Source organism: Tamandua tetradactyla, chromosome 2 (genome assembly GCF_023851605.1).
Source record: "Tamandua tetradactyla isolate mTamTet1 chromosome 2, mTamTet1.pri, whole genome shotgun sequence".
Lineage (NCBI taxonomy): Eukaryota > Metazoa > Chordata > Mammalia > Pilosa > Myrmecophagidae > Tamandua > Tamandua tetradactyla.
In genome coordinates, this window is record NC_135328.1 from 149,425,289 (window position 1) to 149,449,410 (window position 24,122).

Below are 24,122 nucleotides of genomic sequence, written 5' to 3' on the forward strand. Positions count from 1 at the left end.
TGATTAACTAGGGGAGCAGACATGTTAAAAATAAAAATATGGGAGGGCTGTTTTAGGGGGGAGAAAAATATGATAGCTTGGAGTTATGCAACCCAGAAAAACATGTTTTTAACCTTACTCCATTCTTAAGGGAGTGACCCCTTATAAATAGAGCCCTCTCTTGAGATTATTTTTGGCTAGGGTGTGGCCAATTGATTCTGATGGGTCTCAGTCCTATTACTGGAGACTTTATAGAGAGAAGGCCACAGAGAGAAGCCACTGGAGAAACAAGAAGCTGGAAGTCAGTGGAACCCAGAATAGGAAGGAGAAGATGCCATCATGTACACTGCCATGTGACACAAAACCCAGGGGAACTCCAAGGATTGCCAGCAGCCAGCCCTAGTATTTTGGGAGAAAGCATTGCCTTTCTGATGCCTTGATTTTGGACTTCTCCATGAGCTAATGAATTGCTGTTCTAAAGCCAATCTGTTTTATGATATTTGCTTTATCAGCTGGGAAACAAAAACAGTGTTTGTTATCAAGAGTATAGGGTGTTGGGCGGGCCACAGTGGCTCAGCAGGCAGATTCCCAGTGCCTGCCCATGCCAAAAAAAAAGAGTATGTTTCAATACTCAAAAATGTGGAAGAAGGTTTGGAATTGGGTAATGGATAAAGGCTCTGAAAGTATCGTGATTCACTTGATGCAAAAAGCTTAGATTACTTTGAAGAGACTGTCAATAGAAGTATGGATATTAAGGGACCTCTGATGAAATATTAGAAGGAAACAAAATTTTTTTTTTTAATGAAGAAAGGCAATCCTTATTAAAAAATGGCAGAGAACTTGGCAAAAAAAAAATTTCTGCTATTAGACTGAAAGTGGAACTTGTAAACAATGAACTTGAATATTTAACTGAGGTTTCCAAGCTAAGTATAGAAGGTACAGCCTGACTTCTCTTTACAGATTGTGGTAAAATACAAGAGAAAAGGGATAAACTGAGAACTAACTCTTAAGCACAAAGAAACCAGGAACGTATGGTTTGGAAAATTTTGACCCTAGCCAGGTAGTGTGCTCTGAGACCAGGTCCAGAAGTGGCTCTGTCAGAGACCCCCCTGAGCATCTGAGAAGTGACTCCCCAGAGAACTGTGTTCTGCATGAGTCAGGGTTTAACTCACCACACTTTGCTAAAGAGGGTATGGCTGAACATGGATACAGTCAGCCATTTCAGTAGAAATCAGGATTGGAAATACAGTTATCCTTGACGGTCTGGGGAAAGTCCTTCTGTTTGTTGGGTTGAACTTGTTTGAACTGCACAAAGCCTATAAGGTTTTTTGCAAAATTTCTGTGTGCAGAACCACTACCAGCCTGAGCTGAAAGGACAAAGAAGGGACAATTTGAAGGAGGAAGACCTTGGGCCAGGAGAGTAGGCTTACATGTGTATGTGGAAAGGGCCGGTCTGCATTAAGCTTTGAGGGGCCAGGCTACGTGCCTTAGGACTTGAAGGGGCCGGCCTTGCACCTCATTTGTCATAGAGAGTGGTGTCACCCCAGTATTCTGAGAGGATGGGGCCTGTGCTTTTGCCGAGAACCTGGTCTCTGTCTGATTCTTGGATAGAGTGGGGACTTCACGCCAGTGTTTGGGAGAACATGGCTGCCCAACTGAGCAAGTGGTTGAAGGGGGTGGGGCTGTCTCTCCATCAGTCTTGGATCACAAAATGTTGATCCATAGATGGCTCTTAGACCTTGAAATCTAATAAAGTTTCCCTTGCTGGTTTTTGAACTTGTTAGGGACTCATGACTCCTGTTTTCTTTCCAATTTCTCCCTTCCAGAATGAAAATGTTTGTGCTGTCCCTATTCCGCCATTGTATATTGGAAGAAAAAATAACTTTTTTTTCTAGGTTTTTCAGATCTATAGATAGAGGAATTTTTCCTCAGGATGGAGCACACCTATTACTGATTCTACTGAAACTTAGCATTTGGACTTAGCATTGTTTTAAAATAGCTTGTCTTTTAGGGTATTGTGATGGAATGATTATATTTTGCATGTGGGGAAAGCATGTCTTTTGGGGGTCCAGAGGGAGGACTATGGGTGACTTGGAATTATATACCTCAAAAAAACATATTCTTAACCTTACTCCATTCTATGGGCACGAACCTCTTGTAAACAGGACCCTCTGAAGAGGTTTTTTCAGCTTAGGTGTGGCCACGTGAATCAAGATGGGCCTTAATCCTATTATTGGAGACCTTATAGAGAAGGTCATAGAGAGAAGCCACTGGCAAAGCAAGAAGCTGGACGTCAGCAGAACCCAGAAAAGGAAGGAGAAGACACTGCCAAGGGCATTGCGTGTGAAAAGCCAAGGAATCCCAAGGATCACCAGCAGCCAACCCCAAAATGCCATAGTCTTTGGGGAGAAAGCATTGCCTTGCTGACACCTTAATTTTAAACTTTGCCTAGTTTCAGAATTTCTCCTAATCTCAGAATATGAGCCAATAAATTCCTGTTGTTTAAGCTTTTACATTCCTGTTGTATTTGATTTAGCAACTGGGAAACTAAACAAAGAGGGACTAAGTAGGAAGTTATGGTAGTCTCAAAGTAAGGTGGGGTCATTTCCACATCCTCAGCACTGCATGTTTTAAAAAAAGGTTTTTTTTTCCCTTCAAGAAGTTGTAGATTTACAGAAATATCATGCATAAAATATATAAAATAATGAGTTATACTGCCATATTAACACCTTGCATTACTGTGTAAGTGTGGTACATTTGTTATAATTCATGAAAGAACAATTGTATAATTGTACTATTAACTATAGTCCATCATTTACAGTAGGGTTCACTGTGTTGTCTTTGAGCTTTTATTCTAGTAACACGTATAACTTAGAATTTCCTCTTTTAAACACATTCATATATACAGTTCAGTGCTGCATAATGTTCTGTTGCCATCACCAGTATCCATTACCAAAACTTGACAATAAATCCAAATAGAAATTCTGTACAATTTAAGCATTAATTTCCCATTCTGTACTTCCAGCCCAGCCCCTGGTAGCCTATATTCTAGATTCTGGCTATGAATTTGCTTATCCCTATTATTTCATATCATTGAGATCGTAGAACGTTTGTTGCTTTGTGTGTGGTTTATTTCATTCGGCATAATTTCCTCAAGGTTCATCTGTTATCACATGAATCAGGATTTCATTCCCTTTTTTCTGACTGAATAATACGTCATTGTATGAATATACCATATTTTGTTTATCCATTTATTGGTAGATGAATACTTGGGTTGCTTCTGTCTCTTCACAGTTATGAGTAATGCTTTGTGAACATCGGTGTGCAAATGTTTTTTTGAGTCCCTGCTGTCAGTTCTTTTGGGTATATACCTAGTACCGACATTGCCGGGTCATATTGTAGTTCATACTTAGTTTTCTGAGAACTGACAAACTGTCTTCCACAGCTCAGGCCTGCTTTTTCATTCCTCAAGTAGTCTTTTGTGCCATTAACTTCATTTTCATTTAACTGAAAAATTTCAAACATAAACAAAAGTAGACAGAATGGTATAATGAACCCCATTCACCCATTTCTCATCTTTCAGCAGTTATATGGCCCATCTCCTTCCTCACCTCTTCACCTCCAGTATTATTATTATTATTATTATTTTTATTATTATTATTTTTTTACATGGGCAGGCACTGGGAATCGAACCCAGGTCCTCTGGCAGGGCAGGCAAGCATTCTTGCCTGCTGAGCCACCATGGCCTGCCCCCAGTATTATTTTGAAGTAAAACTTAGATATTGTATCATTTAATCTGTAGACGTTTCTATATACGTCTCTAAAAGATTTTTTTAAAAGAAACACAAAGTATAGTTAACACATTTAAAATGTTTTTCATATCATCAGATATCCAGTGTTTAAGTTTCCAGTAATCTCATAAATGGAATTATTGGTTTTTAAAATTTACTTTTAGGGTGGTTTGGATTAAGATCCTATAAAATGTTCACATTACACAACTGGTTGACATATTTTAATCTTGTTTAATCCCTAAGATTTTCCTCTAGGTCTTTCCCTTTCTTCATCTTGACCTTTTTCTTTAAATTTTATTTTGTAGCTTAATTGTTGGAGAAACTGTAGGTCTTTTATCTAGTCGAGATTCTCACAGTTTGGGATTTGATTCCTTCACTATAGTTTCATGATTGTCTTCCTTTTTGGATGTTAGCAACCATTGATGCACTCTATAGTCTTCAACCTCCCTTTTGATTTCCAGTATATTTCTTTATTGCTTTCTTTTATGGTCATCTTTTTGCCTTAAGATTCCCAGCACCAAACAGCAAAATGTGTTTGTGGCACATTGCTACCATGCATTGTAGCTGTTAACCTCATATTCTTGGACACAAGCCCAAATTTTCTTCAGTTTTATGTGCTTGTGCTCGTATATCTGCTTTTGCATTGCTGAATCCAGTTCTAAGTGTTGTCTGTTAGAAGCCATTCGGTTAGATTTGAGTACTTCGGATGCTTTAAGACTTTTGAAAAGGGAATTTAAAGAATATATGGAAGCCTTAGATGTTCCCTTGAAAAACAGTAAGTTTAAAATTGTTAACTCTCATTATATATTAGTGCTTGAAGTTTCAAGTTGACGCTAAAGTACAATCATGGTGGAAACGAAGGTCTGTCTATCACTTTGAGATGCTCCAGTATAGCAGTCATGCACTATCTGTGTATCCCCTTGGCAGGTTATCTAAGTTTTTGTTTCCTCAGAGGTTATAAATAAAATGATAAGAGAGAGGGAGCTCTTACATTGGGTGGTTGTTAGGGTTAACTTCAGAGGACCCGTCAGAGTCAGTGCTTGCAGGTGTGAACGGTCCTAGTTAACAGTGTTTCTGCTGGGGCTGTCCTGAGATGGCAAGGGAATGAGGAGTGTACCATTTTCAAGTGTTTATTTTATGGATTATTCATAGACTTGTTTTGCTTTCCTTTTGGAAAGGATATTTTAAATTCATTTAACTTCAAACACAAACAGAGGAGTTGAGCACACTATATTTCTTAAGTTTAGAGATGATTTTACATGATCACGCAACCCTCTGAGTCCAGCACCTTTCTCTGTGGAGGTGATCCCATCCTCCTCCATCCCCACTAGTATGTTTTACATGCCAGGGACATTTTTATTTCCCACTAGTAGTTATAGTTGATGTTAGGTGTTCTTAAAGCAGAGAGAGAAAAAGAGCAGGAGTTTTTTACATGAATGTTATAGAATTCTGTGACTACTTAAATCCTCATCGAGTCATTGTAGATTGTTTGAAATAACAATAAATGGTCATCATCTTTTTAGCACAGCTGTACATCTGTCATTCACACAGTTATTGGAAACACATTTCTTCAGTAATATGTGAATCATCACAAGCTCTGGATCCAGAAGCAGTGGTGACTCCTTGTTGCTTTTTGTTTTAGATCTGAGGCTTTGTGTTGGACTATAAAAACAACTTATTTCTGTTAGCTTCTGTATCTATTCTCACCAAACTCATACTGAATACCATTGCCATTTGTCTGTTAAGAACTGGGGTGTTGGGTGGGCCATGGTGGCGCAGCAGGTAAGAATGCTTGCCTGCCATGCCCGAGGACCCGGGTTCGATTCCCAGTGCCTGCCCATGTAAAAAAAAAAAAAAAGAACTGGGGTGTTCCTTCTTCACACCTGCACCTCCTTTCTTCTTTTAATTTGCAGTCTGTGTCTTAAATTCGCTTTAAATTCTCTTTTTCTTTTGTTACTGTCTCCCCGCCACACCCGCCTTCTAGGTGTGCTACTTTAAAAAAATTCTATTAGTAGAATTGGGATGCAAACATAAACGTCTGTATTAATTAAGGCTTTATCTGTTACAAAATGGTGGACTATGAGTGTAAATTGATGCTTCCTCTGCCAGTATCTGTCAAAAATTTAAATGTACAAACTCTTTGACAGAAATCTACCTGTAGAGACTTATGCTACAGAAATATTTCATGTGAAGACTTAGATACAAGGATGTCTATTATAGTGCTGTAAGAGATAGTGAAAGACAAGAAACAACCTAAGTGTCCATCTGGAGGGGACTTGTTAAATAAGTTACAGCACAGACAAAATAATGAAATGCAATGTTGCCATGAGAAAAATATAAAGTAGATATTTAGGTGCAGATATTTTAACCTCTAAAATATACTTTGAAGCAACAAAAATAAAAGTCATTTATAGAATGTTTCCAACTGTGTTTAAAAGATAAAGGATTTAGAGAATTCCGGAGAAGATGGCGGCTTAGTAAGACGCGCGTATCTTAGTTTCTCCTCCAGGACAGCTACTAGGGGAGTAGAAACGATACAGAACAGCTCCCAAAGCCACAACAGAGATAAAAAAGACAGCGTACTCCATCCTGGAACGGCTGGCTGGCTGAGAGAACCCGCTCTGGTGAGATCGCTGAGGGGCGTGGGCTTCACCGGGCGGGGCAGCAAGCGGCCGGAGTCACTCCCTTCCCCTTTCCCGGGCCGGCTGGGAGAATTGGACAGGCGGTCTCCTCAAACCGCGGTGGCTGGCGCCCACACCACGCGCGGCCCCCTGGACCAACTGAGAGAATTGGATCGGAAATCCCCAGGCCGCGGAGAACGGCGATGGGGGGGGGCCTTCCAAACCCGTGACTCCCCGGGAACGTGCACTCTCCCGGGCGGGCTGCTGCGACTGGTGCCCTCCCGCCAAGCTTGGCGCCCCGGGCTGACTAGGAAATTTGGACGGGCGCTTTCCCGGGCTGCGGTGGCCAGCGACTCTCCCTGCGTTCGGACCCCGGGCTGGCTGGCACTCTTCCAAGCCGCTTCGGCTAGCGAACCTCCCGGACGGCGAGAGTTTTCCAAAGTTAAAGGACCCACAGCACCTTTTACTGGTGGGACCCGCAGACAAACGTGTGCCACGAGCGCCACCTACTGGGTAGGATAAGAAAAACAGAACCCGGAGATTTCACAGAAAAATCTTACAACCTTGTTGGGTCCGACACCCAGGGAAATCTGACTAAATGCCCAGACGCCAGCAGCAGAAGATAACTGTCCATGCTCAGAAGATTGAGAATATGGCCCAGTCAAAGGAACAAACCAATAGTTCAAATGAGATACAAGAGCTGAGACAACTAATGCTGAATATACGAACAGAAATGGAAAACCTCTTCGAAAATGAAATCGATAAATTGAGGGAGGACATGAAGAGGACATGGGCTGAACATGAAGAAGAAATAGAAAAACTGAAAAAACAAATCACAGAACTTATGGAAGTGAAGGATAAAGTAGAGAAGATGGAAAAAACAATGGATACCTACAATGATAGATTTAAAGAGACAGAAGATAGAAGTAGTGATTTGGAGGATGGAACATCTGAATTCCAAAAAGAAACAGAAACTATCGGGAAAAGAATGGAAAAATTTGAACAGGGTATCAGGGAACTCAAGGACAATATGAACCGCACAAATATACGTGTTGTGGGTGTCCCAGAAGGAGAAGAGAAGGGAAAAGGAGGAGAAAAACTAATGGAAGAAATTATCACTGAAAATTTCCCAGCTCTTATGAAAGACCTAAAATTACAGATCCAAGAAGTGCAGAGCACCCCAAAGAAGTTAGACCCAAATAGGCGTTCTCCAAGACACTTACTAGTTAGAATGTCAGAGGTCAAAGAGAAAGAGAGGATCTTGAAAGCAGCAAGAGAAAAACAATCCATCACATACAAGGGAAACCCAATAAGACTATGTGTAGATTTCTCAGCAGAAACCATGGAAGATAGAACACAGTGGGATGATATATTTAAATTACTAAAAGAGAAAAACTGCCAACCAAGACTCCTATATCCAGCAAAATTGCCCTTCAAAAATGAGGGAGAAATGAAAACATTTATAGACAAAAAGTCACTGAGAGAATTTGTGACCAAGAGACCAGCTCTGCAAGAAATACCAAAGGGAGCACTAGAGTCAGATACAAAAAGACAGAAGAGAGAGGTATGGAGAAGAGTGTAGAAAGAAGGAAAATCAGATATGATATATATAATACAAAAGGCAAAATGTTAGAGAAAATTTTATCCAAACAGTAATAACACTAAATGTCAATGGACTGAATTCCCCAATCAAAAGACATAGATTGGCAGAATGGATTAAAAAACAGCATCCTTCTATATGCTGTCTACAGGAAACACATCTTAGACCCAAAGATAAACATAGGTTGAAAGTGAAAGGTTGGGAAAAGATATTTCATGCAAATAACAACCAGAAAAGAGCAGGAGTGGCTATACTAATATCCAACAAATTAGACTTCAAATGTAAAGCAGTTAAAAGAGACAAAGAAGGACACTATATACTAATAAAAGGAACAATTAAACAAGAAGACATAACAATCATAAATATGCACCGAACCAGAATGCCCCAAATACGTGAGGAATACACTGCAAACACTGAAAAGGGAAATAGACTCATATACCATAATAGTTGGAGACTCTAATTCACCACTCTCATCAATGGACAGAACATCTAGACAGAGGATCAATAAAGAAATAGAGAATCTGAATATTACTATAAATGAGCTAGACTTAACAGACATTTATAGGACATTACAACCCACAACAGCAGGATACACCTTTTTCTCAAGTGCTCATGGATCATTCTCAAAGATAGACCATATGCTGGGTCACAAAGTAAGTCTTAACAAATTTAAAAAGATTGAAATCATACACAACACTTTCTCGGATCATAAAGGAATGAAGTTGGAAATCAATAATAGGCGGAGTGCCAGAAAATTCACAAATAGGTGGAGGCTCAACAACACACTCCTAAACAACGACTGGGTCAAAGAAGAAATTGCTAGAGAAATTAGCAAATACCTCGAGGCGAATGAAAATGAAAACACAACATATCAAAATTTATGGGACGCAGCAAAGGCAGTGCTAAGAGGGAAATTTATTGCCCTAAATGCCTATATCAGAAAAGAAGAAAAGGCAAAAATGCAGGAATTAACTATCCATTTGGAAGAACTGGAGAAAGAACAGCAAACTAATCCCAAAGCAAGCAAAAGGAAAGAAATAACAAAGATTAGAGCAGAAATAAATGAAATTGAAAACAATAGAGAAAATCAATAAGGCCAGAAGTTGGTTCTATGAGAAAATCAATAAGATTGATGGGCTCTTAGCAAGATTGACAAAAAAGAAGAGAGAGGATGCAAATAAATAAGATCAGAAATGGAAGAGGAGACATAACTACTGACCTCACAGAAATTAAGGAGGTAATAACAGGATACTATGAACAACTTTACGCTAATAAATACAACAATTTAGAGGAAGTGGACGGATTCCTAGAAAGACATGAAAACCAACTTTGACTCAAGAAGACATAGATGACCTCAACAAACCAACCACAAGTAAAGAAATTGAATCAGTCATTCAAAAGCTTCCTAAAAAGAAAAGTCCAGGACCAGACGGCTTCGCATCTGAATTCTATCAAACATTCCAGAAAGAATTAGTACCAACTCTCCTCAAACTCTTCAAAAAAATTGAAGTGGAGGGAAAACTACCTAATTCATCCTATGAAGCCAGCATCACCCTCATACCAAAACCAGGCAAAGATATTACAAAAAAAGAAAACTACAGACCAATCTCTCTAATGAATATAGATGCAAAAATCCTCAATAAAATTCTAGCAAATCGTATCCAACAACACATTAAAAGAATTATACATCATGACCAAGTAGGATTCATCCCAGGTATGCAAGGATGGTTCAACATAAGAAAATCAATTAATGTAATACACCATATCAACAAATCAAAGCAGAAAAATCACATGATCATCTCAATTCATGCAGAGAAGACAAGATTCAACATCCTTTCCTGTTGAAAACACTTCAAAGGATAGGAATACAAGGGAACTTCCTTAAAATGATAGAGGGAATATATGAGAAACCCACAGCTAATATCATCCTCAATGGGGAAAAATTGAAAACTTTCCCCCTAAGATCAGGAACAAGACAAGGATGTCCACTATCACCACTATTATTCAACATTGTGTTGGAGGTTCTAGCCAGAGCAATTAGACAAGAAAAAGAAATACAAGGCATCAAAATTGGAAAGGAAGAAGTAAAACTATCACTGTTTGCGGACGATATGATACTATATGTCGAAAACCCGGAAAAATCCACAACAAAACTACTAGAGCTAATAAATGACTACGGCAAAGTAGCAGGTTACAAGATCAACATTCAAAAATCTGTAGCATTTCTATACACTAGCAATGAACAAGTGGAGGGGGAAATCAAGAAACGAATCCCATTTACAATTGCAACTAAAAGAATAAAATACCTAGGAATAAATTTAACTAAAGAGACAAAAAACCTATATAAAGAAAACTACAAAAAACTGCTAAAAGAAATCACAGAAGACCTAAATAGATGGAAGGGCATACCGTGTTCATGGATTGGAAGACTAAATATAGTTAAGATGTCAATCCTACCTAAATTGATTTACAGATTCAATGCAATACCAATCAAAATCCCAACAACTTATTTTTCAGAAATAGAAAAACCAATAAGCAAATTTATCTGGAAGGGCAGGGTGCCCCGAATTGCTAAAAACATCTTGAGGAAAAGAAACGAAGCTGGAGGTCTTGCACTGCCTGACTTTAAGGCAAATTATGAAGCCACAGTGGTCAAAACAGCATGGTATTGGCATAAAGATAGATATATCGACCAATGGAATCGAATAGAGTGCTCAGATATAGACCCTCTCATCTATGGACATTTGATCTTTGATAAGGCAGTCAAGCCAACTCACCTGGGACAGAACAGTCTCTTCAACAAATGGTGCCTAGAGAACTGGATATCCATATGCAAAAGAATGAAAGAAGACCCATATCTCACACCCTACACAAAAGTTAACTCAAAATGGATCAAAGATCTAAACATTAGGTCTAAGACCATAAAACAGTTAGAGGAAAATGTAGGGAGATATCTTATGAATCTTACAATTGGAGGCAGTTTTATGGACCTTAAACCTAAAGCAAGAGCACTGAAGAAGGAAATAAATAAATGGGAACTCCTCAAAATTAAACACTTTTGTGCTTCAAAGAACTTCATCAAGAAAGTAGAAAGACAGCCTACACAATGGGAATCAGTATTTGGAAACGACATATCAGATAAAGGTCTAGTATCCAGAATTTATAATGAGATTGTTCAACTCAACAACAAAAAGACAGCCAACCCAATTACAAAATGGGAAAAAGACTTGAATAGACACCTCTCAGAGGAGGAAATACAAATGGCCAAAAGGCACATGAAGAGATGCTCAATGTCCCTGGCCATTAGAGAAATGCAAATCAAAACCACAATGAGATATCATCTCACACCCACCAGAATGGCCATTATCAACAAAACAGAAAATGACAAGTGCTGGAGAGGATGCGGTGAAAGAGGCACACTTATCCTCTGTTGGTGGGAACGTCAAATGGTGCAACCACTGTGGAAGGCAGTTTGGCGGTTCCTCAAAAAGCTGAATATAGAATTGCCATACGACCCAGCAATACCATTGCTGGGAATTTACTCAAAGGAATTAAGGGCAAAAACTCAAACGGACATTTGCACACCAATGTTTATAGCAGCGTTATTTACAATTGCAAAGAGATGGAAACAGCCAAAATGTCCGTCAACAGACGAGTGGCTAAACAAACTGTGGTATATACATACGATGGAATATTATGCAGCTTTAAGGCAGGATAAACTTATGAAGCATGTAATAACATGGATGGACCTAGAGAACATTATGCTGAGTGAGTCTAGCCAAAAACTAAAAGACAAATACTGTATGGTCCCAATGATGTGAATCGACACTCGAGAATAAACTTGGAATATGTCATTGGTAACAGAGTTCAGGAGGAGTTAGAAACAGGGTAAGATAATGGGTAATTGGAGCTGATGGGATACAGACTGTGCAATAGGACTAGATACAAAAACTCAAAAATGGACAGCACAATAATACCTAATTGTAAAGTAATTATGTTAAAACACTGAATGAAGCTGCATCCGAGCTATAGGTTTTTGTTTTGTTTTGTTTTGTTTTGTTTTGTTCTTACTATTATTACTTTTATTTTTTTTCTCTATATTAACGTTCTATATCTTTTTCGGTTATATTGCTAGTTCTTCTAAGCCGATGCAAATGTACTAAGAAACGATGATCATGCATCTATGTGATGATGTTAAGAATTACTGATTGCATATGTAGAATGGTATGATTTCTTAAAAAAAAAAAAATGGACAGCACAATACTACCTAATTGTAATGTAATTATGTTAAAACACTGAATGAAGCTGCATCTGAGCTATAGTTGTTTTTTTTTCTTATATAGTTTTGTATTTTTTATTTTTATTTTTTCTCTATATTATCATTTTATTTCTTTTTCTGTTGTCTTGCTATTTCTTTTTCTAAATCGATGCATATGTACTAAGAAATGATGATCATACATCTGTGTGATCATATTAAGAATTACTGATTGCATATGTAGAATGGAATGATTTCTAAATGTTGTGTTAGTTAATTTTTTTAATTAATAAAAAAAAGATAAAGGATTTAATTCACATTTATACTTCGTAATGCATTGAGAAATTGTGAAAAAATAAACTTTTTAGCGTAGTAACCTTGTGAAGGGGATCCTGGGAGGAATAAAACCTTTTACTGTTTTTCACTTTGTTTTTTTTTTTTAATTTATCCTTTTTAGTATTAAAAAAAAGTGTCCTAGACAATTTAGTTATTTCACATTTCCCTCAAATTCTCATGTTGCTATTAATATTTAATTCATTTTTATATAATAAAAGAAAACAAAAGTGCTCATGCTCTTGGACTTTGTCCTAGACTGGTATAATAGTTTTGAACTTTCTCAAGATATAGGTGTAATACTAGTATTTTCTATTTTGGTCCTCTTTCATATTATAACATATGAGCATGCAAACAATCTACCTGAAAAATTTTTAAACAAATATGCACACAACTCTCCCCAGGTTCTTACACCTTTGTTGTTTGGTAAATCAATTTCCTTCTTATCGTCGACTTTTAAGATTAAGGTAAATCCCATCACTGGGTAAAAATGTGTGGGTGAGAGGAAAAAACATAACACCAATAAAGAATTCCAAAACAGCAAACCCTGTTCCTTATCCTAGGTTCTTTTGTTTGCAGTTTGATCACAATAAATATAACCTTTAAAAAAACCCAACTTTTTATGTATGTCAGATAAATGCAATAGTTATTTGTGCATCTTCGATTTTAAACTTCACAACTAACTATAGAGCTATGTTGTGAAATGTAAAACTGCTTCTTTGTTGGTGTTCATTTATGAAGTGTGATGTTGAGCATAGTCCATATTCTTTGATACTGGCATCGCCTTATTTTCTATTAAATTACTTCTATTTAGTCTTCTCAAGATGAAAATAATTACATGACATTAGTATAGGTCTCAAGGTTAAGGTGCTCAAGTTTGTTATGGGATATAACGTTTATATTTTTATTTAAGCAGCTAAGCAGACTTTCTAGTCTGTTATAAGTTACTTTATAGATGACTGTTAGAGTCAAGGTATATGGTACCTCTTCGATAGGCTTGGTCAGTTAGATTAATCTTTACATTCAGACTACTTAAATTGAGAAAGAACAAGTTCCACTTTCAGAAATTCTTTCTAAATTATATTTTGCTTTTATTTCCAACTGTATTTAATTGAAAGCCTGTTTTTCTTTCTGACTCTTGCTTTATGCCTGGCCTTGTAATTTGGATCCCTTCACACCATATTGCTATGCAGAATTTTCTTTTTTGTAACCCACAAGAGAATGAAAACATATCAGGACTCTCTTCTGGCAATAGTCCAACTGTACTTAATATTGTTTTATCCAGGACAAGAGAGAGGAACTACCACATAATCTGTAGCCTTTTATTTTCCACTATGTTTGGGCTATTCTTACTGTGCCACTTAATCGCTGGGTGATTTGGGTATCCCTATGCTTTAGTTTCCTAATCTGCAAAATGAGAATAATAATATTGACATTATAGATTTATTGAAAACTAAATTAGTTAATACATGTAAAGTCTTTGAATATTGCCTGGTATAATAAGCACTCAGTAAGTTGTTAGCAAAATTGAAGGGACCAATTTAAATTATCTTCTTTTTGGGAAATTTTACAAAAAAAACACCTTTCATGAGATGTACTTTACATAACATAAAGTTCACTTGTTTAAAGTACATAACTTAATGGTTTTTAGTGTATTCACAGAGGTGTGCAGCCATCATCATCACATCATCATCATAGAACATTTTCATCACTCCAAAAATAAACCTTGTACCCTTTAGCTGTCACTCCCCACCCCCCATTCCCTCTGAGGCAACCACTAATGCACGTAATCTACTTTATTTCTTTATAGATTTGTCTGTTCTGGAAATATAAATTTAAATACTCTGTGTGGCCTTTTGTGACTAATTTTTTCTTAGGATTCTATTTTTGAGGTTCATCTAGGTTGTAGTATATATCAGTATTTCATTCCTTTTTTTGTAGAATATTCTCTTGTATGGGTATAACATGTTTTGTTTATCCATTCATCAGCTGATGGATATTTGAATTGTTTCTACTTTTTGGCTGTTAAGAAGAGTGGACATTTGTGTGCAAGTTTTTGTGCAGGCATGTTTTCAGTTTTCTTCAGCATATTCTAAGCATATTCTAAGCAGTTACCATATGGTAACTGTATGTTCAGCATTTTGAGGAATTGCTGAATTGTTTTCCAGAGTGGTTGTTCCATTTTACAACACAACCAGCATTGCATGAAGGTCTCAGTTTATCCTCATCTTCACCAACACTTGTTATTGTTTGCATTTTTTTATTATAGCCATTCCAGTGGATATGAAGTAGAATCTCATTGTGGTTTTGGTTTACATTTTCCTAATGACTAATCATGTTGGATATTTTTTCATGTGCTTATTAGCCACTAATGTATCTTTTTGGAAAATGTCTATTCAAAAATGAGAATAATAATATTATTGACATAATAGGTTTATTGGGAAACTAAATTAGTTAATACATGTAAAGTCTTTGAATATTGCCTGGCACATAATAAGCACTCAGTTATTACAATTATTACTACCAATATTTATGACAAAATTGAAGGGATCAATTTAAACTATCTTTATGAAAGTCTCTTGAGGGTTGGGAATAGTATTTGCGATTCTGGCAGAATCTAATTATTTTGAACTTTTAAAGCCTTATGAAGTGAAATGTAAAGTTATAGTATATTTTTCTGATGGCTTTCATAGTCTATTAGTTCATTGATGCTTATTTTAGATGGGACAGTATCTAAATTGAAATGTGCATTCTCTGTAGTTATAATGGTCTTTTTCAACTCTTAAAAAGCAGTTCATTTAGCTACAAGGAAAAAATAAAAAGGAATTTAAAAGGCTAATAAGCATTAGGACATGGGAGCCCTTGTTACTGTTCCCTCACCGAAGTCTCCTTAGAGTAAGCTTCGGAGCCCTGCAGTCAACTGTGTGCCCACAGGCTGATGCTGGAGGAGGGGGCTGTGGTCTGCTCATTTGTTCGCCCATTGTGAGGCTGTCCTGCACCTTTGTGGGGTTTTGTTACCGGGTGAAGGCCACTGAATGGAGGCCTTGTGCCCTTCATGGTTTGAAATCCTTGATGTTAATCTGAAGGACCCTGCAGGGTGCACAGCGGGAAGCCAGTGCTGTGAGTAAGTGTGGGATCCGGAAGGAGCCTGGTGGAGGGGACACTGGGCTGAGAGCGGTAATAACCTTTCAGCCTCTGCTTTTGTCCCACACAAGCCTAATTGTTACCCTCTGCTGGCAACCAGATTGAAGGGCTGCCCTTTTAAGTATCCTTTGAGTGCATGTGCTTATTGATACCTCACCTTATTGTTGCTGTGAAATAAAAACCTGGGCAATTGGGATTCAGTTCTGTTACAAATGTATAGAACTGAGTATTAAACATTATTGTGAGATGTTAGGTCTGATTTTTTATGTCGAATTTTGGGGGGAAGATTTGTTTGAAGGGAAGGAGTGTTGCTGTGACAATGCTGGATTGTTGACATTCGCCTTTATTTCAAAGCCTGTTTAAAGGCAGTTTGCACTAGCACTTGGAGAACTGTAAATCTAGTTTGTACAGCTTGTGTACTTTGTTCTACCAGCTATTAGCCCAAAGTGTCTTGGCTTAGGAAGCAGTGCAATTTTAAGCATACCGTCTGTGAGAAAGGGGTGGGGCAAAAGAAGCTTTTATAGGGTACCAACTCATAAACATACATTTTTAAGTAGTATTTTAAGATTTAACAGAAGTAGAGCTTGCATATAATATTTCTTTAATGCCAACACATATTTGAACAATCGACAGGGAAAGGGAAGAATTTTATTTTAAAGTGTGATATTTTCTTTTCTCCAAAATCCAAAACTGGTTTTTCAACTTTGAATGCCAATTAGACATGCTATAATAAGTATTTCACATTCTACCCTACCACTTGACTTGGGGTGTAAGTGGTGGGAGAATGTTTGGTAGCTGAGCATACAGAGGTAACCAGCTAGAGATCTGCACTGGGTAGGCACTTGCTGGAATACAGCAAAGTGAGGTGTAGTATTTGGATTATGTAATATTATTTCAGTAAAATATTGAAACCCTGGAGAATATCTTCAGCTAAATGTTTAACAAGATGTGAGAGAGACCATGTGAATAAGTTTATCATCTTGACAGGGTTTTATCCTCTATTATTCTTTAGTATGAGTCTCTGAAATCTGTGCCATGTGAATATATGGAATTCTGTAACTGAGTTTCTATTGGTTTGGTAGAAACCCCAGAATACTGTAATCTTAATAACTTCTTATAATGTTTTTTGGGGTTTTAGGAGGGCATATTAAAAGTCCTTTGATAATAAACTTTTCATTAATTATTTTAACATTTTTGAAGGTAGGATTAAAGTCAGTTAAGGAAAAAAAGAATTATACAATACAACCAAAATCAGAATTAAACAATAAAATGAGCTTTTGTTTTGTCCTGGTTTTGAGGAAAATTTGGCTACTGCTGTTCTCCCTCTGTATCTTTTATTGTTTTGATGCTTAGTTCCTATAATCTCATAATAAACTTAGCTGAAAATTATATGTATTTTTTTGCCATTGATGATTCACTACTCTTTTGTTTTTACTTATGATAAAGTGCTAAAATACTCATTGTATTCATCTGCTTAAATGTAACATTGGTTGATAGCTTGTGATAAGCCTTTCCTTCATTTTGGTTACTGAAGAAGCTTATAACTTATTGAGATATTTATGAAGTGCTTTTGTATTTGTGTTTGTTTAGGACATGTCTCAGGAAGGCTATGGAACTAGGTCTCAACCGCCTATGGCCCCCGGAAAATCTAACCACGAAGACTTGAACTTAATACAACAAGAAAGACCGTCAAGTTTACCAGTAAGAAATTTATATGATTTGGAAACAAAAGTGTAATGAGTTAAATATTTTTCTTTAAAGCTGTTGATTTTGTTTATTCTAATTTACATTAAGATTTGGAGGAGAAATTTCCTGATTTTGGGTGTATTTTGTCATTCATATTTTTAGGGTGTAATTCTTAGGAGCTGTATAGTCCTGGAGAAGTCTATTGCTTCATTTTTGGTATCTGTTTCAGAGTTCATGCATATATTGGAAGATTTTACTTGGCTGGTTGGTTTTTTTGGTACAGATAGTTATTGTTATTGTACAGTTGAACTTTCTTAAGCTTGTTGCTTTCTGGCAGTGATACAGAACAGAGTTGTCTATGTAGGAGTTGAAACTTAAAAGAAATTCCCCTTTGGCAAAGGATGTAAATGATGAGATAAGGCATCTTAACAGTAGCTTGATTTTTTTTTAACTTTATATTTAATTAATGAAAAATCATCTAGTCTTTTTTTACAGAAAAATGAGTATCGCAATTTAAAATTTGAATGAGCAGTTTGTACATTATGTCTACCAGCAAATAGTGCATGGTTAATTAGAGAGTATATATTGACAACAGTAGTAGCTGTATTAAGAGAGTGTTATAGTTTATTTGCTTTTTTAAATAAGAACCTATTTTAAGTGAGTCTTTCCTTATAAGTGAGAAGAAAAAGTTTGTACATAGAAACATTTTTACATTTATTTTCTTGTTGAAATAATGATTTGAAGAATTATTGTTACTGATTAATTACTATTAGAAAGGTTTGCTTATGATGGGAGTTCTGGCTAGATATGATTTGTATTTGAATTTCAAGTATGTTTGCATTAAGTGAGAGTTATTATATTAGTTCTAAACATTTCAGAACAAGCATTTGTAATGAATGCTATACATGGCATTTGATCTGTACCATACCCATTTTTAAGGTATATGAAGCCTTAGCGAAGAAGGTAAGTGATGGCTACAGGGTGAAAACTATCTTTGAATCTTTTGCTCATTTTTTGAATCTCTAATTATTATAGCTTTTGTTTCTGTGGTGGGAGGGGATGATTTGCGTTTATTTTGTGGTCATATTGGAGCATTTATTGTTTTAGTTATTTGCTTTTTGAAGAAATTTAAAAAGTGATGGGGTCTGTGTTTTATACTAAGCTTTTTTCTCTTACAGATGCTTTAGGCTTTGTGAGCATGTAGTGTGTTGCTTGTTTGCTGTTGATAAATGTATTTGCTGAATATTTGGAAATTAGCTTGTGGTTTTATGAAATTTAAATTGACTCATGGAAGACAGGTGGACAGAGAATTCTAGTTTTTTTTCACCAGTTACTTTTGCTGTGGGACATACAATTTTTCCATGTGTCTAGGGAAGCCCTATTTTGTAGATTTGTTGGTTGCAGTTAGTTTATACTGTGATACAGGTTGGGAAATATGTCATGTGTTGATAAACATTTTCTGTTGTGTTTCAACTGGAAAGACAGAAATATTTTGGGAATTAAACCACTGTGTGTACCAATAGTTTAAATTTTTCTGAATTGTTGTTTGTGTCTATTTGTATACATATAATGGCTTGATGTCTTCCTTAATATTTACTTAGCCTACTTCTCAAGATGATGATTTAAGGTTGTTTATAGCAGAGAAGTTTCTTATAAAGGTGATTAAAGTAAAAATAACTTAATTAGTATTTTCTTTATTTTTCTAACTCAAGGATAATAGGATATTGATTCATTCTGAACACTACAAGCACATTTCAGTAATCTCTTAGCAAAGTTTCTAAGTTTTTATGGTGCTTATACCAAAGTATCAGTTACTGAATAAAGGAAAACTGTAGACCAGCTGGTGTACCTAAAAGCCGTCTAGTCTGTTAGGAGGAAAATTTGCTTCAGTTAACAGAACTTTAGTGTGCCACTGTTCTTTCACTAGTACTTCATGTATTCTCTGTGGTGCTTGTATATTTTTTATTTATGTGGATGCTACATCAGTAAGTTGTACACAATTAAATTAATTATGGTTTTGAAGAAAGATTTTTTATATTTTTTATGGCACTAATCTGTGTATTATTATGGTATTACTTTAAAACAATATTTGAATTCTCTGCTAAGTTAATACTGTTTATACCTTGAAGGTATACTTTTATCACATCTGAATTTCTTTAGGATCTTTTGTCAGTGTACTCTTAGGCTACTATGTTTCTTTTAAAGTATCAATAAAACTTTGTCTTTTTGTTTAAAGTTAATGACTGTCATATTTATAATTTCTAGTTTAGAACTCAGTAAATTGTGGGTCTCACTTATGATACACACCATTTTTCAGTGTGACATATGATTGTCATGTGGCATAATTATTAGGTTTTTATCCATTATACTGGACTCAGACCTAACATGAATGAGAAAAAAAGTAAATACAGTCCTCTTAATAATGTCCATTTACTTCTTTACCACTTAATCATACTGCTTTCTCTCTATTGAGATGCATTAGCTTATATATTGATATTATCATTAATAAATCTTAGCTTATAGTACATATACAAAAACTAGCTGTAAGAGCTGTGTCTTTGAATATTATCACTTAAAATTTGGGCACATTTTGTAGTTTACTGTGCCTCTAATGTGGATATGAAATGAAGCCAACATTTAAATAAATGACAGTGAAAGGTCTAAAGAGGCTATGGCTTATTACCACCTTTACTTCATAAACATTGCATGTATTTCAATTTATATGCTAAGATACTCTCCCAATATGATTTAAGATACTTTTTGTTCAATCTTTTGCTATATTACATGTTTTGTGACATTAATTATTTATCCTTTTTATTAGTTATTTTTGCAACTGTCTTTGCTCCCCCCTATTTTACTAGGATCTTTTCAGAGTATTAATTGTGTGTGTGTGTTTTTCCAATAAGTATTTGCCTCATAGACTTCATGTAAAAGCCTATTTTTAAGTACATTCTTCATCCAGTTTCAGAGAAGGGGAACTTTTTCACATTCTGGGAGAACCTGTGTTTTCCATAGGCTCATGATGCTGCAGGATGTATTCGGGGAGAGCTTGTATTGGCAGGATATTGTTTTTTCCAAGACCTTTTTTTTTCCCTTTTTAAAATTATGCAATGACATTTGAGTTTTATCTTGGTGACATTAAGCTTCAAGAAAAGAAGTGACCCTTTTAAATAATAATGCTAAAAGTAGTGTGAAAATATTTTTTCTTGTGAGCTATTTTTTAATTGTAAAAAATAAATTGGCAAATGGTATTTCACAAGTTCAGTAAAAGCACAGATAGATATATTGTTAATAAAATATGAATAAACATGTACAAATGAATAAACAAGAAAAAAGTTTTTTTTCTTCCCTGCTTTAAACAAAATAGTGCTTTCCCTCACAGGAATCTAAAGAGTTGTTAATATTTCTCAGTTTAAAAACAGCTAATTTGTTTTATTCTGCAGAGACACCTTCTACTAGTTTTGTATTTCATATACCCAAGTCCATTATTCTATGTATCTAAGATATAGAATACAGGCAACATGTCAGTCATAGTTCAACAGCATTTAAGAATAAAAAAAGAAAAAAAAAGTGAAAGAAACCTGGAAATCTTAGATGAGGGAATAAGGATATGGTTTATGCAGAAAAGATGTCAAAGCAATTCAACCCGGAGACTTATACTCAAATAAAGGCCTTGACCCTACATCAAAAGTTTGGCTTTCTTTCAGGAAAATTAAAAGTTTAAAATATATATGCAGCATTGGAAAAAAAAAACAAAACAAAACACCGCTTTCTATGACTGTAAAAAATGTATATAAATGTTGGCTGTTCTAGAAGGCCGGTCAGGTAATAAAAAAACCTTTTTTCTGCTCCTTTCTTTCTTAAATAGTAAATATTTTAAGAGGTTGACATGAAAAGGGTTTGATCTTTCCCCAGTTAACTAAAAGATCCTAAATCTCTTGGAGAATAGTGCTTATGGCACTTTTGTTGAATTCGCAATTAGGAGAAAATATTGACCTTTAGACAAAACATGTGTTTTTTGGCCCTTTGTAAAGGAAGGAGGTGGTAGTAAATGCTGTTTTTTTTCTTTGAAATAGAGGGTGTTAAACAGGATATTGGAAGCTTGAAAGAGAATGGTTGGAAAACTGTTGTTATGAAGAATACTCTTAGGGCTGAGGTACTAGCAACAGAGCACTCAGAAGCTCTGCCTTCATTGTGAGAATAATACTCTTTGTGTGTAGATTTACTTAATTTTGTTCTTGTAGACTTTAATGATATTATGTTGGTTAGGAATAAAGGTCATGTACTTTTGAAGCATATGAGACTATCAATAACTTGTCAATATGGACAGTTTGAGCATGTTTGATGATATAATTCCAGTGATTCTTTGGAAAAAGTTAGATGAAGTAGCTTTTAAACCAAGGTTTTTTTTTTTTTTTTCCCCACATTCTGAACCCAAGTAGGGATGTAAAGTGTGAAGATTAGTTTGAGATCTTTGTTGGCAGACTTGCAAAAGTTAAACTTAACCAGGTAAGAATTAGGTGTATGGTTGCTAAAAGAACTGTTTCCAAACTTTTATTTGTATGTTGAACCAGACTTTAAATGGTTGTCATCAACAGGTTAAAAATGTACCTGTTTTCCATTGATTGATCTTTCTCAAATTGTTCTGAGCATTAAAAAAATTACAAGAAAGAAATCTAATCTATTGTCATGCTTGCTTTAGTCTTCAAGCATGGCTAATCCCTGTCAGAATCTGAATACATGAGCTGTTATTGTTGGTGTTTTCTAAATGTCATTAAGGTATCTTGAACTTTGGCATTTTAGAAGAAATATTTCAAGATTCCAAAATGGAATACATGCAAAGTAAGCATCTTTGTGTAAGGGTGGGAAGCAGAAACATTCTCAGATATATTTAATCAATTATGTAATTTCATAACTGAAGGCACAAGCACCTTTTCAGGTCTTGGGGAAGTTTTGTAGGTGATGTGCAGTAGTACTTGAAGTGTTTGATTGATTCCATATAGAGACTCAGTTCTTGTGGGTTGAGGTTGAAAAGAGCATGTAAGGGCTTTCCTTGAAGTCCTCATTTATAAAAAGTGTTAATGACTATGACAGATGTTCATTTTCCATCACAGGTTGTTATTTTTTTTCTAATGTAATGGTCTATATTTTTATTTTCCAAAGTATTGTTTGTTATGGTCGTCAGTTTGAAAATAGAGGTGAGGCTTGAGCTTGAGAAAGGTAGGAAGCAATATGAAGTGGAAGGTATGTTTCTCTCTCTTACAAAATGACCTTCCATTAAATATTTGTTCTGCAAACGAATATTCAATAAAATCTCACCAATCTGGAGTTTTTCCAGGAAAAACCAGACCTAAATAGATTGAAAGTCTGAATAAATTAATATTAAAAAGAATTGGAGTTTTTTCTTATAAATAACTTGACTTTTTGCATGAAAAGTGTTTCTGAGTTGACATCTTCAGTTCTGTTATAATAAATAGGTAATTCTAAATTCATTAGAGCCAGGATATTTTAAAAAATCGTTTATAAGCATGCCCCCTGCAAGCTTTTTAATGTTATTTTCTGAGATTTCCATTTAAATATGGGGAGAAATGACTTTCAACTCATTTTATATGACTGCCATTTAGTTCCACAACCCTAATGAAAGAGTACAGTAAAAAAAAAAAAAAAAGTGGACAAAATTAGAGCTTAAGAAAGGATGAAACATAACTGATATGCAGGATATTGGTCTTGATAGTAGATAGCTATGATCTTAAGTTGATAGATGAGGCTCATTAAATAAAAGATGATAAATGTAGATATTCCTCGCTAATCGAAAGTTAGTAAACAAATATTGCCATAGCAAGGAGAGGACGGGCAGGTTTTGACATGCTCACAGCTCTTCAGATGACCTGAATGAGATAAGGAATCCCTTTACTGTGACCTCACTGGAGAGTCCATCTACAAAAGGATACAGAACCATGCCTGGCTCATAAGCAGGTGGGAGAGTAATACCTTTGGTTGTTCAATATGTTTGACAAACAACATAAAGCAGTGTAAGGAGAATGATGGGCATGGGACCTTGGGAAGGAGAGTCTGTCAAGATTGTGGCTCCTTAACTTTGCTTTAAGATAGAAAGAAAAAAATCACTGTGATGTTCTGAAGTACCTCTTCCCACAATACTCTTCGATTCTTTCTGTAAACTGCAGTTTTGGCATATTGAGCCTGAAAGCCACCCTCCTCTCTTCAGAGTGCTCCCATTGCCTGCTATGTAGAGTGGTTAATCTGCACTCTGCAGACCATGCAGGTGTTGACTGTTGTATCATGCATTGAATGCATTTTAGTTTATATTATCCAAGTTAGGTGGGAAATGGATTTTAAGGTAAGATTTTCACTTTGCAGATGACTCAGAAGGAATACATCTGTCCGTTTTATATAATGGAATACATAACAGCAGAAGCCCATAGTAGCATTTGTGGACTAGTTATTTGCTTTTATGTTTCTTTTGGACTGGCAGTAACTACCTTTATTATTTACTGTCAGTTTCAGAGAGAAAATAGATATATGTAGAGAAGGTATTTTTCCTGAGAATGAAAATTTCTATTCTTTCCTCACAATGTGGGATTTGAGAGGTGTCTCTCACTCAGTTTTTTTTTTCTTTTGCCCTCTCTAAATTGTCGTAAAATAACTGAATGGTCTTGTTTTCCTTTGTTTGGGTCAAAAAATTTTAGCTGAAA

At 35.8% G+C, this 24,122-nt stretch overlaps 1 protein-coding gene across 1 annotated transcript in view; it reads left to right on the forward strand.

The window, feature by feature from the left end:
• Window positions 1-24,122, forward strand: part of ARID1B (AT-rich interaction domain 1B) — a 574,571-nt gene that overhangs the window by 196,534 nt on the left and 353,915 nt on the right. Inside the window, 1 exon segment of the mRNA XM_077149343.1 lies at window positions 17,314-17,424. Within this exon segment, the coding sequence (XP_077005458.1) occupies window positions 17,314-17,424 (111 nt within the window).